This window comes from Phaseolus vulgaris, chromosome 10 (genome assembly GCF_000499845.2).
Source record: "Phaseolus vulgaris cultivar G19833 chromosome 10, P. vulgaris v2.0, whole genome shotgun sequence".
In the NCBI taxonomy this organism is placed as follows: domain Eukaryota; kingdom Viridiplantae; phylum Streptophyta; class Magnoliopsida; order Fabales; family Fabaceae; genus Phaseolus; species Phaseolus vulgaris.
The window spans coordinates 17094460-17107742 of NC_023750.2; the positions used below are offsets into that span (position 1 = coordinate 17094460).

At 28.8% G+C, this 13283-nt stretch overlaps 1 protein-coding gene across 2 annotated transcripts; it reads left to right on the forward strand.

Annotated features, from left to right (window-relative positions):
• The first annotated feature begins 4330 nt into the window (after positions 1 to 4330).
• On the forward strand, positions 4331 to 8370 carry LOC137818405 (scarecrow-like protein 6). Of its 2 annotated transcripts, XR_011082072.1 has the most exons (3): positions 4331 to 7032; positions 7869 to 7960; positions 8166 to 8370. XR_011082072.1 is itself a non-coding variant. In XM_068621813.1 (2 exons), exon 1 carries the CDS (start codon positions 4822 to 4824, stop codon positions 6994 to 6996), a length of 2175 nt encoding a protein of 724 aa, XP_068477914.1. In that variant the 5' UTR covers positions 4331 to 4821; the 3' UTR covers positions 6997 to 7032; positions 8166 to 8370. The 2 variants fall into 2 exon arrangements, 1 of the variants encoding a protein (XP_068477914.1); XM_068621813.1 differs by lacking the exon at positions 7869 to 7960.
• The last annotated feature ends 4913 nt before the right edge of the window (positions 8371 to 13283 follow it).

Here is a 13283-nt window from a genome sequence, read left to right on the forward strand (position 1 = left end):
TTGTAACAATTTTCTCCCATGAGAATCTTATCTCTACTGAAAGAATAAAATAATAACAGAAAAAATCACCTGCTAACGGGACACTTTTACCCATGGTGCAACATTATCTTTTCAATATGCACATTATCCACTATGTGTCCTAAAATGCACACTTAGATTAAATCATATTTTGCTAATAAATCTTATATTAGCATATGACAAAAACATCACTTTAATTATTCTTTAACGGGCTCACAAATACAACTGGATCAAACTCATAACCCACTTTACGGATCCAAAGGCCGAGCTGACCTACACACACCCTTACACTGATCTCCAAACATTGCACTCTGTTCAGTACAATTATCTTAACTAACTTTGTAATAATATTCTTCATTTCATATAATATTAATGACTTTAAAATTGAATAACTTTTTTAAAATAACTTTTTTACAACAAACAAATTTAGACACAATAAGAATTAATAAGAGAAAAAATGTTTTTCCCGGATCAATAATAGCAAAGTTATTGAACTTTAATATAATAAAGAAATTGTAAATATTATTTAAAATTTAAACTGATTAAATATACTGTAATATCGAAATTTAGGAAAATGAAATTTCAAGTAAAGTAGTTTAGTGAAAAACAACGAAAATACTATTATAAACGACATCTATAAATGACCTTTTTTTGTGAAAAGGACGTCGAAATTCCAATTGTATTTTTATACTCATATCTCTTTGTCTTTATCTAATGTAAATCAATCTCAAATCGTAACTAAAATTTGTCGCTTTTTGTGTTATAATAGTTTGCATGCTTAGTGTAAATTACACTTGAGAAGTTTACATAAAAATAATGATTTATTAATGAGAAAAATATTAGATACTCTCGGTATTAAATGATTTTCATCCACATAAAATTATAAATCATTGTTAAAATAATTTTTAAATAATTTTTATGATTGTAATTAAATGATGATTTAAAACTATTTTACATTATTGTATACTCTATCAATAAATTCTATATTAATATTTAATTTATTTAGAACTTAAATATTTAAGATATTTTTGTATAAATGATTAGAAGTCATAAATATTTAAAAATATTATCCTCACTTTATAAATACTTAAGAATAAGGACAAAATTTTCGTACAGCTTTTATTGCATTAAATTGCAAATAGTATTTGAGTAAATGCTAAATCAAATATTGTATGATGTGATATATTATTTTATCCTTTAGAAAAAAATTCTATTTGCAAATTTATACTCTTTCGACTCTTACTATTTTATTATATTATTTTTATAAATCTTTCATGTTTAGTATCATTATCTAACTTAACATTTATGCTGACACCTCAAGTAACAACAATCATCCGAAAAAAAAATATTATTAAAAATAAAAAAAATACAAAAAAATATGGGGAACTAGACCAAAATCCATATGTTAACAAAAAGGGTTCATAGACTATACTTATTCATAAAGAATTCTAAAAGTATAGAAGGAAACCTATTATACAAATGAAATGATTCTCTATTAATAAATCCTAAATTAGTTATTAGCACACACATTCTCTTCACGGAAAATATGAGTAAACCTAAACCTGATTTTGCCATATTAATTTAGACAAGTATTACATCGATTACGAAGCATCCACGATACATTAATCCTAACAGTAAATGCAACACCAACCAAGGTAGAATCACATTAAAGCCATACTCTAGTAAACCCTATCCTTTGAGCTTCTTCCATAGCATATATAACTCCATAAAACTCAACAACCAAAGTAGTATGAACATCAAGAAACACAGAAAACCCACCAATAAAACTCTCCCATACTCCAACAAAAAATACCTCCACAAGTAGTAAGACAAAGGTATATCTGAGCAGCCCCATCAGTGTTAATTTTAACCCATGATGAAAGGAACTCCCATATAACAGAAAGAGGACGAAGAACTTTACAAGTACGAGTATTAATACAAAAAAAACTTAATGACATTGAAATCCAACATATCATTATTCATTTAAACTTTAAATGAATTTTCCACAAGTTAAATCTTTAATTATCGAAATAACCCAAAAAAAAAACACCAATCTTACTATTTTTACCATATTCTCCATATATTTATTTTATATAATATTTTTTTTTTCTCGAAAGAGATTAATTAAGTGATTCACTTCTTTTATATATATATATATATATATATTATCATTTTAAGCCACTTCTTCTTCTTTTTCTTTTTACTCTCTTTGTGATATATGTGAATATTTACGAATTCAATGTTATTTTTCATTCACTTATTTCAATGTTATTTAATACATATATAATATTGATACTCATTTTTTATATATAATTAACAATATTAAATTTAATTAATGTTAATTTATGAGTTTAGAAAAATTATAAAATAATATTTTTTTACATCATCTCTGTCTAAAAAAATAACAAAATTACACAGGCCACGTAGGACATACAATTTCACTTTATGCCCGAGATTTTACTTTTCTATTACTTTCAAAATTTGCTTATATAAATGAATAAGGATAATTAGTGTATACCTTAATTAATCTAGATTAAATAAAAGATTCAAAATTAAAAGTAATTTATCCTTTTTACTTCTTAATAAAAGTATTCCTACTTTTATATATATATATATATATATATATATATATTATCTTTTAAATATATTGTTTAAGAATTTAGTATTTTATGTATTATAGACTTTCATTTTTTGAAATTTCGTAGGTTTGTTTCAATTCTTAATTTTTCATGTTTTATTTTTATTTTTGTTCAATTAAGATAGAAAAATATTAATTCTATAAAAAGAAAGATATAAAAAAAGTGTTATATAATAGTAGTTAAAAACTAATATAATAAAATGTAAAGTTGTAATCACTATAAAAATTTTCTCTAAGATAACCACCTTATAGTTACGTATATTAATATATGAAGTTAATATATATATATATATATATATATATTAAATTAGAATATAATATGATTATTATTTTTAACAAAAAAGTTATAATTCTAAGAAAGTAAAGATAAATATGTCCTATAAAACCGTATTAACAAAAAAAAAGTGATTCTGACTTCGTATATTACTAAGGAAAACAAAGTGTTTCACTAGCTTTTTTTTTTAAATAGAATAATTTTTATAGATTAATTATTAAAATAAATAAAATTTTAAAAAATTATTAGAATGAATAAGTTATATCATTTTGACATAAGTTGGTGTAATCCTATTTCAATCAATATTAAACTCGTTGTGAAAAATAATTACACTTAAATCATGTCACTTTACACAACTCAATTCAGATAAATTAAAATCGTGTATATAAAATATTTTACTCAATAAAATTATGTCACTTTACACAACTTCAGATACATTAAAATCGTGTATCTCAATAAAATATTATTCCTCAATAAAATTATGTCAGGACTTTTTAACTTATCAATTTTAATAATTTTTAAAATTTTATTAATTTCAATAAATAACCTATGAATTATCCTATATATTTTTTTTATAAAAAAATCGTTTTGCGTGTGCATTTTTTTATCTTACTACTTTATTATAGTGAAAGCATAAGTGTTGAAATGTCATGTTTCTATCTTACTACTTTAATTTGTTGAATTAAAATTTAATTGATATTATATTTTTTATTACTTTACATAGTAATTTTTATATTAATTTTAATACATATTTAATTATATAATTTATTTATATTATGTATATCTCTTTAACTTTGATATATTTTTTTAAAATATTTAATTTTAAGATGACAAAATTTAAAGCCTAGCATATAAAAAAGGAGATATAAAAGAGCAAAGAATTTAAAATTTTTAAAAAATGTAAAATATCACTTTTAATAATTACTCAGAAGAGAGAATGAGATAAAAAGAAATAGTATTTCATAGATTAAGAGGTATATAAAAAGTAAAATGTATAAAAATAAGAATCTAGTTATATATTCTTATACATTATTATGTATAATTAAATTAAATTAAAATAATAATAATTATAACTTATAATTTAATATTGGTGTAACGTGTAAGCTGTTTGTTTTAAATATTAAACAAAAATAAAATAAAATAAAAGGCTGAGTGAGAATATTAAAATGTTATTAGATAGGATTAACGTACGTAAGTGAAGGCCACGCGGTGGATGTGAGAGTGGAGGAAACTAAGGGAGGCGACAGCAACCCTACCAACCAGAGGGGAAAACTACGTATGCAGACAAGCTGCACAAAATAAAAAATAAAAAAATAAATTAATTAAAAAAAAGGTAGAAACAGTGAGAGAGAACGCACTTTACCACTTTTATACGCTGCACGCATCTACCTTACAAAACACAAGCAACAAAGAGTGTTCCACACAGAAACACACAACACAACCCACAAACTCTTTCAATCTTAATATGCCACACAACAACCACAGAGAACAAAAATACAAGCTTAAGGATTAGGGCTACCCAACTTTTCTTTGTTTTTCTCTCCATACTCTATGTGTTTCTTCAGTGTTCCTCAGAGGTTTCTAATATCCCCAAAACAAAAGAAATCCACCCTTTTTACTTCTTCCAACACAATATTTCTTCTTTTTTTCTGGTCGTCTTTCATTTAGTGGATTTTAATTTTAATTTTTGGTTTTGATTTAGATTTTCTTAATTTGAAATCCTGGTTTGTTTTTTTTCTGGATTTGTAGCCCAAAAAAATTCTTGCTTTCAAATCAGTTGTTCTGGGTGGGCTGTGGGGAACAAAGGTGATACCTTTTGGAAAACTGGAGTCTTTTGGGTGGTTGGTTTTGTGGTCACCATTATTGTTCTTCCCCTTGGCAACTTTCTTAGATGAAGGCCATGCCCTTGCCTTTTGAGGAATTTCAAGGGAAGGGAGTGTTGGATTTCTCTTCGGCCTCAGATTCATTTTCACTGCTTTTGCATCATCCACAAACAAAGTGGACCATAGACAAAGAGGATTATTGCTATGTGGGCAGCACTGAGCCCACCTCAGTTCTCGACTCCAGAAGAAGCCCAAGCCCTCCCACTTCCTCCTCTACAATGTCCTCTTCTCTTGGCAGCAACAGCACCAGCAAGGGTGGCAGTGGCACTTCAGCCAACACCACCACCACCACTGGTGCTGCAGCCCCTACACCCTCCGACAACAACAACCCTCCTCCGGATTCCAGCCCTGAAAAATGTGGCATCAGGATGGAGGACTGGGAGGGTCAAGATCAATCCATTTTCAGGCTAATCATGGGGGATGTTGAAGACCCTTCTGCTGGATTGAGCAAGCTTTTGCAAAGCACTGCCTGTGGCTCTCAAAGTATTGATTTCAATGCAGGCTTTGGTGTTGTGGATCAAGGGTTGAATATGGTGAGTGGTGGTATTGACCCTTCAGGGAATTACCCTGCTGGTTTCCCTTTCATTGCTGAGAATATTGATGGCCACAATGGCAAGCCTGGCTCTGTGGCTGGCCAGGTTTCAGAATCTGTTGTTTTCTCTGCTAATAATCCTCTTATGGTGTCATCATCTGTGTCTCCTGGTGTGTTCACTTCTCAGCAGCAGCATGAGTTTGGAGTGGTGGATGAGAAGCCTCAGGTTATCAACCCCCAGTTTATGTTAAACCAGAACCAAGTTCAGTTCTCAGAGAACCCTTCTTTCTTTGTGCCATTGATGTATCCCCAGGTTCAGGAGCAGCAGGTTTTTCCTCAGCATCAAGCAAAGCGCCCTCTCTTTGAATCAATCGGGCACAATTATCAGGCTCCAAGGTTGCCCCTTTTGGATTCAGGGCAAGAGGTGTTTGGCAGGAGGCAGCAAACACAGCTTCCTTTATTTCCTCACCATATGCAACAACAGCAACAACAATCAATTGTTATGCCATCTGCTAAACAGCAGAAGGTGAGTTCCGCCGGAGACGATGCAAGCCACCAGCTTCAGCAGGCTATATTTGATCAGTTATACAAAACTGCTGAGCTGATAGAAGCTGGTAATCCGGTTCATGCGCAAGGGATATTGGCGCGGCTCAATCACCAGCTCTCCCCAATTGGTAAGCCTTTTCAGAGGGCTGCTTTCTACATGAAGGAGGCCTTGATGTCACTGCTTCATTCAAATGCTCACAATTTCATGGCTTTCTCACCAATTAGTTTCATATTCAAAATTGGAGCTTACAAGTCCTTTTCTGAGATATCACCTGTTCTTCAGTTTTCCAATTTTACTTGTAACCAAGCCCTTATTGAAGCTGTCGAAAGGTGTGACCGAATTCATGTCATTGATTTTGATATTGGGTTTGGAGTGCAGTGGTCATCCTTTATGCAAGAAATTGCTTTGAGAAGTACTGCTGCACCTTCCCTCAAAGTCACTGCCATTGTGTCACCCTCCACTTGTGATGAGGTTGAACTCAATTTTACTAAAGAAAATTTGATGCAATACGCTAAGGACATTAACGTGTCTTTTGAGTTCAGTGTCTTGAACATTGAATCATTGCACTCTTCTTCTTCTCCACTGGTTGGCCAATTCTTTGATAATGAGGCTATTGCTGTGAATATGCCAGTTTCAAGTTTCACAAACAATCCATCATTGTTCCCTTCAGCTCTTCACTTTGTAAAGCAGCTCAGGCCAAAGGTTGTGGTGACATTGGACAGAATTTGTGATAGAATTGACGTGTCACTTCCCACAAAAGCAGTCCATGTTCTCCAATGTTATTCCGCCTTGCTGGACTCCCTGGACGCTGTGAATGTGAATCTTGATGTCCTTCAAAAGATTGAGAGGCATTTCATTCAACCAGTCATGAAGAAAATTATTCTTGGCCACCACCATTCTCAAGAGAAACTACCTCCATGGAGGAACCTCCTTCTACAATCTGGATTTTCTCCATCCACATTCAGCAACTTCACAGAAGCTCAAGCTGAGTGTTTAGTTCAGAGGGCACCTGTGAGGGGATTTCACGTGGAAAGAAAGCCTTCATCTCTTGTTCTATGCTGGCAGAGGAAAGAACTCATCTCAGTTTCTACTTGGAGATGCTGAGGAGCAGCAGAATCTAATTACCTTATATTTTTAAAGGTGCATGGTAACTTACATTGCAGTTTATGTAATTGTTTGTGTAATTTAGGCTTATTGATGAGATCCACTCCCAAATGTTTTCTTAACTGCATGGGTTGGAATCTACCTTTATACACTTCTATTACTAGTATTCCACTTTTAATATGTGTAGTAATTATCCCTTTCCCATCATTTAAGATGGGTAACTGTTTCTTTCTTATCTTGAACACAAAGCAAATTGCTTAGTAAGAAAGGAACAATTTAGCCAAGAATGCAGTCTTTTTTAAATCTTCATGCTTTACTCTATTCTTTCTTCATTAATCTATGATGACCTCACTTTTGGGATACATGATTTGATTTAACATGTAGCTATTTGGAAGCTGTTTTTAATCTTATTTAGCTTTCATGTTCAATAGATTGAACAGGGTACATGAGAATCTAACTCAGTTGGTTGAATACTTTATATCAGTAGTTCTAAACTCATTTAGTGCCTGTGTATTCAATTTTCATGAATAAATAAAAAATGTCAGCTTTTTATCCAAATAGTTTAAATAAACATCGGTAGTCTTCAAGAAAAATTCTCCAATGTATGATTAACTTATATTGTTGCTTACAATGAAGAATTTGACAAAAAATATAAAACTAGGTCATGATTCAAGAGAAACTCTCCAATGTTGAAATGTTGCAGACACAGCATAGAACATTTTTTGAATCTGGCCTTGTTTTGATAAAAGTCCAAGTGCAGTGGATTCAATTTTTCATAGCCCATTTAATACACTTTCGTTGACTCTTTTTTGTTCTGAGTTTTAACATAAAATGAATGATCAGAAGTTGTTGAATTTTCTTATGGTCTACAGAGGAAAATTTGGTGATGTCAACTTGGCAATGATGTTTCATTAGTGTGGACAAAGTCTGCACGTTGCACCATACAGTTGGGCGTTACCCATAGGTCTGTTTTATAGGACATAACGATTGCAATTATTTCAAACAATTTTTAAATGGTTATAGAAGTTTTCAACTCTTCAATTTTAATAATTTCAAATGATATTTTAATTTGTACATAATAATTTAAAGTGTGTCGTCAATTTAATTTGTTCAAGAATAGTTAAGTGCTCTTAATTACTTATTTGATTAAATTTTTGTGTTCTTTACAGTCTGATGAAGATTCGACAATGCAATCACAGAATTTGAGTGTTCCTCCCGTACAATGTTTGTATAATTGTTTTTGATAGAAAAAAAAATAATTTCCATACTTTTAACCAAATTTAGTTTTGATTCTTGTAATTTTAAATTAGTGAATTTAATCTTTTATTTGGTAAAAAATATTTGATTCAGTTATTTTTTATGTTGAACCCAAAAGCATCAAGTTCTTTGCAATATTTTTTTTGTTTATGTAAAATGGTTTCTTTAATTTGAAATAGCTTATATTTGTAGAATTCATATTAAAATAATAATTTTATTAATAAACATTTTTTTGTACATAGTTGAGAATTATCCTCTCATTAGGAAGTGTTAGACTAAAATAAAATTTGGCTGGAATTTAAGGACAAAAGTAGTTATTTTAATTTTTTTAACTGCAAAATATAGAAAATAACAGTCTTGAGGTAAATTTTTCCATGGAAATTTGGTTCCTTAAAATTATTTTGGACTTTTTTTTTTCTTTTCTTATCATATTATAAGAATACAGAGATTACCAATTTTATCATTTGATTAATATTTGTTAAAGAACTCGCTGGATCCTTTCTCAAACACTTTTTTATTATTATTTAGAAGGCTTGAACTTTAAATTAAAACTTATTCAAGTAAATTAAATACAATGAATTATGTTTTACATTATGTTACGACTTCCACATTGTATAAAGTCGTTAACATTATTGTAAACTTAATTACCAACACATTAAAAATTAAAGTCAATCCATAATTTGTCCTTCAAATAAAACATTATCATTTTAAAATAAAATTATCTCTGCACTTTATTTGATAAAAAAATATTGGAGCATAAAATAAAACACTACTATTAGAAATCAAATATTATCAATGAAGATCTTAAAAAAAATTGGTGTTTTAAAATAATATTTTGTTACATTCTAAATGAGATATTATTATCATTGCTAATCATACAAATTATATATAATAATAAGTAAAAAGATAATTATTTTACTATTATTTAGTTTTTCTAAACGACGATTTTTAATATCCACGTAATAATATCTTCATTACATAGAATATGTAAGAATCGAAAAGATTAATCTTAGAGTAGAAGTAGTACAATTAAAATGACATCTTGAATATTTTATTACTAAAGTGAAAAGTCTATATAAATAAAAATTCAATTATTCAGGTCTCATTTTAAAAGAATAATCATCTCTCTAAAAACTCCTTTTTCCTTTTCTCTAAGATTCTAACTCCTCGCTCATCAGATCAACGATAGGAGTCCACCATTGGACTCTTGACAGTGAACTCTACAAGATTGTCCGGTCAAAATCTTAGTTAGAGTATGTTCATTTTGGCATCTTTTCCTTTGAATTAGTTTTGATCGGATTAGGTTCGCCTTTAGTTTAAGATTGCATGTGATGTTTTATCTTCAAAATTAATCTCTCTTACCTTAGGGTCCTAGTGATATAGTTAAATTTTTTATCAGGATTATGCAGTGCAGGTTAAGCTACCCTTGAACAATTATAGGATTTGGAGTTCTTAGTGAGCATTTGTTCAAATTTAGGTAAGGGAAGCTAGTTTTAAATTTCTAATAGAACCTTAAACTAGAATATCTGGATGTGGGGGTGACATGGTCATCAGTTCCAAATTTTGTTTGCAGGATTGATTGTTTATGAACAATGTAGGGAATTGTTTGAAATATAATATGAATATGTTGATTTTGATATGGATAATTTATGGGAGAAGTTTTGGTTTGAATCGAAAAATTTGGTTGATTTGTATAGTTGATATATTGTAAGTTACTATTGAAGTGAATGAGTTGTGAAAATTGTTTTTGTTTGACTTTGAATGATGGAATTAGGTAGAATTATACAGATTTTTCTACATATGCGAGAATATAATGAAAATATGAGGTGCTTTCGGGTCTGTTTTCGCCCAAGTAAGAAGGAATCTCGCTCAGGCGAGACCTGAGATAAAATTGTGGGTGCTCTCGGGATCAATCTCGTTCAAGCAAGAGAATTTTCGCTTGAGCGAGACCCATTCTCGCTCAAGCGAGATGATTTTCGCTCAAGCTAGACTCGTAAAAAAAAACTTAAAATTTTTATATTTGCTTTTGAAAGCCTAGTTTATACTGTTTATTAGTTTTTAGTGAAAATTATAAATTTTATTTAAAAATATGGTTAAAGGAACTTAGTTATGTGTTTAAGTAAATTTTGAGATATATTTGGATTGTTTAGAAAGTTTAAAATATAGTGTGATTGAATGGTGTATTGATTTGTTAAATGAAGTATGCAATGATGTGGAATTATGATTAAAACATAGTATTTTTCAAGAAAGGAAATACCGCGTTGAGATTGTTATTAGAGTGTATTGATTTGTTAGGTCCCGTTAATGAGATGATCATGACTATATTGATATAATGGAATCACATAGATAAAGTTATTTAGTTGGTGAAAGTTGAAGGAGGTTCATATGACTTTGTCTGCGGTTTGAAATATAATATGGTCTTTCAGGTCATATGAATTTACCTTGTCATAAGATGATGAGATATTGAGATGTTTATGCGCATGGATGTGAGGATTAATAGCGAGTAGTATGACAGATGCATGTCTCAGGATGCTTATTTCAATACACAAGTTTTCTGGAAGTAGAGTCAAATGTTTATGTGTTGTGACACAATAGAAGTCTGACTTGAGAAAGATGAATTATGATAGACACTTGTTGGTTTGTGAAAATGTATTAGAATTGATGGCTTTATGTTGATATTTAAAGTTATAATTATATTAGAAGTTTTAAAAATAACTAGCTTACCATGTTCTTTGTTATGTGTTTGCTTTCTTTAATCTGTAATGATAGTGTACTTACATGGGAACAGATAATGTTACAAGTGATAAAATTTTTCATTGAGAAGTTGGAGAATGAAAATGTTTATTTTATTTTAAATATTTTATTTTAATCTTATATAAATATTTAAAATCTCTATAAAAAAAGATATATTTTGAAACACTGTATAAAAGAGTTATATATATTGCATGTATAAAAGAGTTATATATATTACATATTATGGTCATTATATATGAAAAAAATATAAGGATATTACAGAATTAGATAGGAATCTATACTTATACGTACTAACACGTTTTTTTTAAATGTTTTTTCAATTTTTTTATTAATTTAGAGTGTTGAATAGTCCTCGTTACTAAGTAGAACTTCATTAAATTCTTATCCATACCTTATTGATATACCAGGCTAGTAAAAATGTTATAATAGGTTTTACCTATTTAGTTTAATAAATGGATAGAGTTGAATGGTGAAAATCTAAGTTGGGATAAAATATTTTTTTTTTTTATGTTTGTTCATCATAAATATTTTCTGAATAAGTATATAATGATGATTAAAATATTATATATATAATTCACGTAATAATAATTTTGGTTACTACAGATATACAAATAAACTTGATATTTTATTTCTTATTTTAGTTTTTTAAATTTAAACTAATAAATAACTATAGAATAAGTGATAATGATATAATATGTTATTTTCTATTATTTTTCATATTTTACATAACAAGAAAGGATTGGCTAGAAGTCACAAGCAAGGAAGGACTTCAAACAACAATAAAAGTTTTACCATAATTTATACCAAAACAGAACTTCCTAAATGTTCCACAGAAAATACAAAAATAAAAATAGAAATATTAACATAATTATTGGAGAAATAAATATTGGAGTTTAACCAGAGTCTAACAGTTTCATTGACAAATGTTTGTGTATGAAAATAGCAAAATTTAGAAACTTTTGTTCAATGAATTTAGTGGGCTAATTAATATTTGATTACTATTGTTATTTCTTTAATTTGATTTAATGGTCACAGCAAACTACTCCTATAACACATCATATGCAGTCAAAATAGTAGGCATTACAATTTATTCTGTATACTTACACTTATTTTTTAATATATATATATATATATATATATATATATATTATAATAATTTATAAAATCCAAAAACTAGTATTTCTAAATGCCCAAAACTTATATAGGTATGTTGGAGATCCCACATCGACTAGAGATTAGAGCCTTTCATTGTATATAAGTGGGTGCAAACCTCAACCTCATAAGCTGATTTTATGGGGTTGAGTTAGGCTTAAAGTTCACTTTGTAATAAGGTATATGTTAATCTTCTCCTACCCATATTTCTAATTAAAATCGTTTTAGTTAGAAGACAAACACATAATACAATTTTACGGGAATAATTAGTGTTGTTCCCCAAATCAATATAGGTGCAATGTAACATCCGCAAAAATGTATTATCCATTATATTATACACCCTTAAGGGTTATGTATTGAAAATATAAACTTAATCATTCACATCATATATATAAATAAATAGGAGGATAAAAATTAAAAAAAAACTATTTCTTTTTAGATGTGGTTTCTATCCATGTAGATATATTTGTTTGTGTACACTGTGTAGTCATTACAAGTCACAATACAAACAAACACATACGAAAAAGTAAACTATTGAAATAAATTTATAAAATACAAAAATACATTAAAAAGAAATAATTAGATTAGAAATTATCTTTTTTCAATCAAACAAAAGCATACAAAATTCTGATACCAATATACAACAACACATGAATTTATACATCTAGGATATTTAACAAGTGAAATATCAACTGACATCTTCCAAAAAACTTGTACTAAGAAACTATTATAAGAGACTAACATTTGATATAATACCTAAGACTTAGATTTACAAGCAAACCTAAGAGAAAGGACCAGGGTAAGTTCAATATATCTAATATCATGTGTCTACAGTGGGTCACAGTGTGTATGAACTCTCTCATAAGTTTCTCACCACTTGATGTCTTATTCTATGTTACCTAGACAATCAATGAAGTTAGAGGATCTCTGTTACAACATAAGAGTCAATACTTAATATACAAATCAAACATCGATCCATACATTATCCCAAATGTATGACCTTAATTTAGTACAAATTTCATCATTCTCATATAATACATATCATTTTATTTCACAAATTAATTGAATATACAAACTAATATTCAGTTTACATTTATAAAATAATCCAATTTATTGAAGAGACA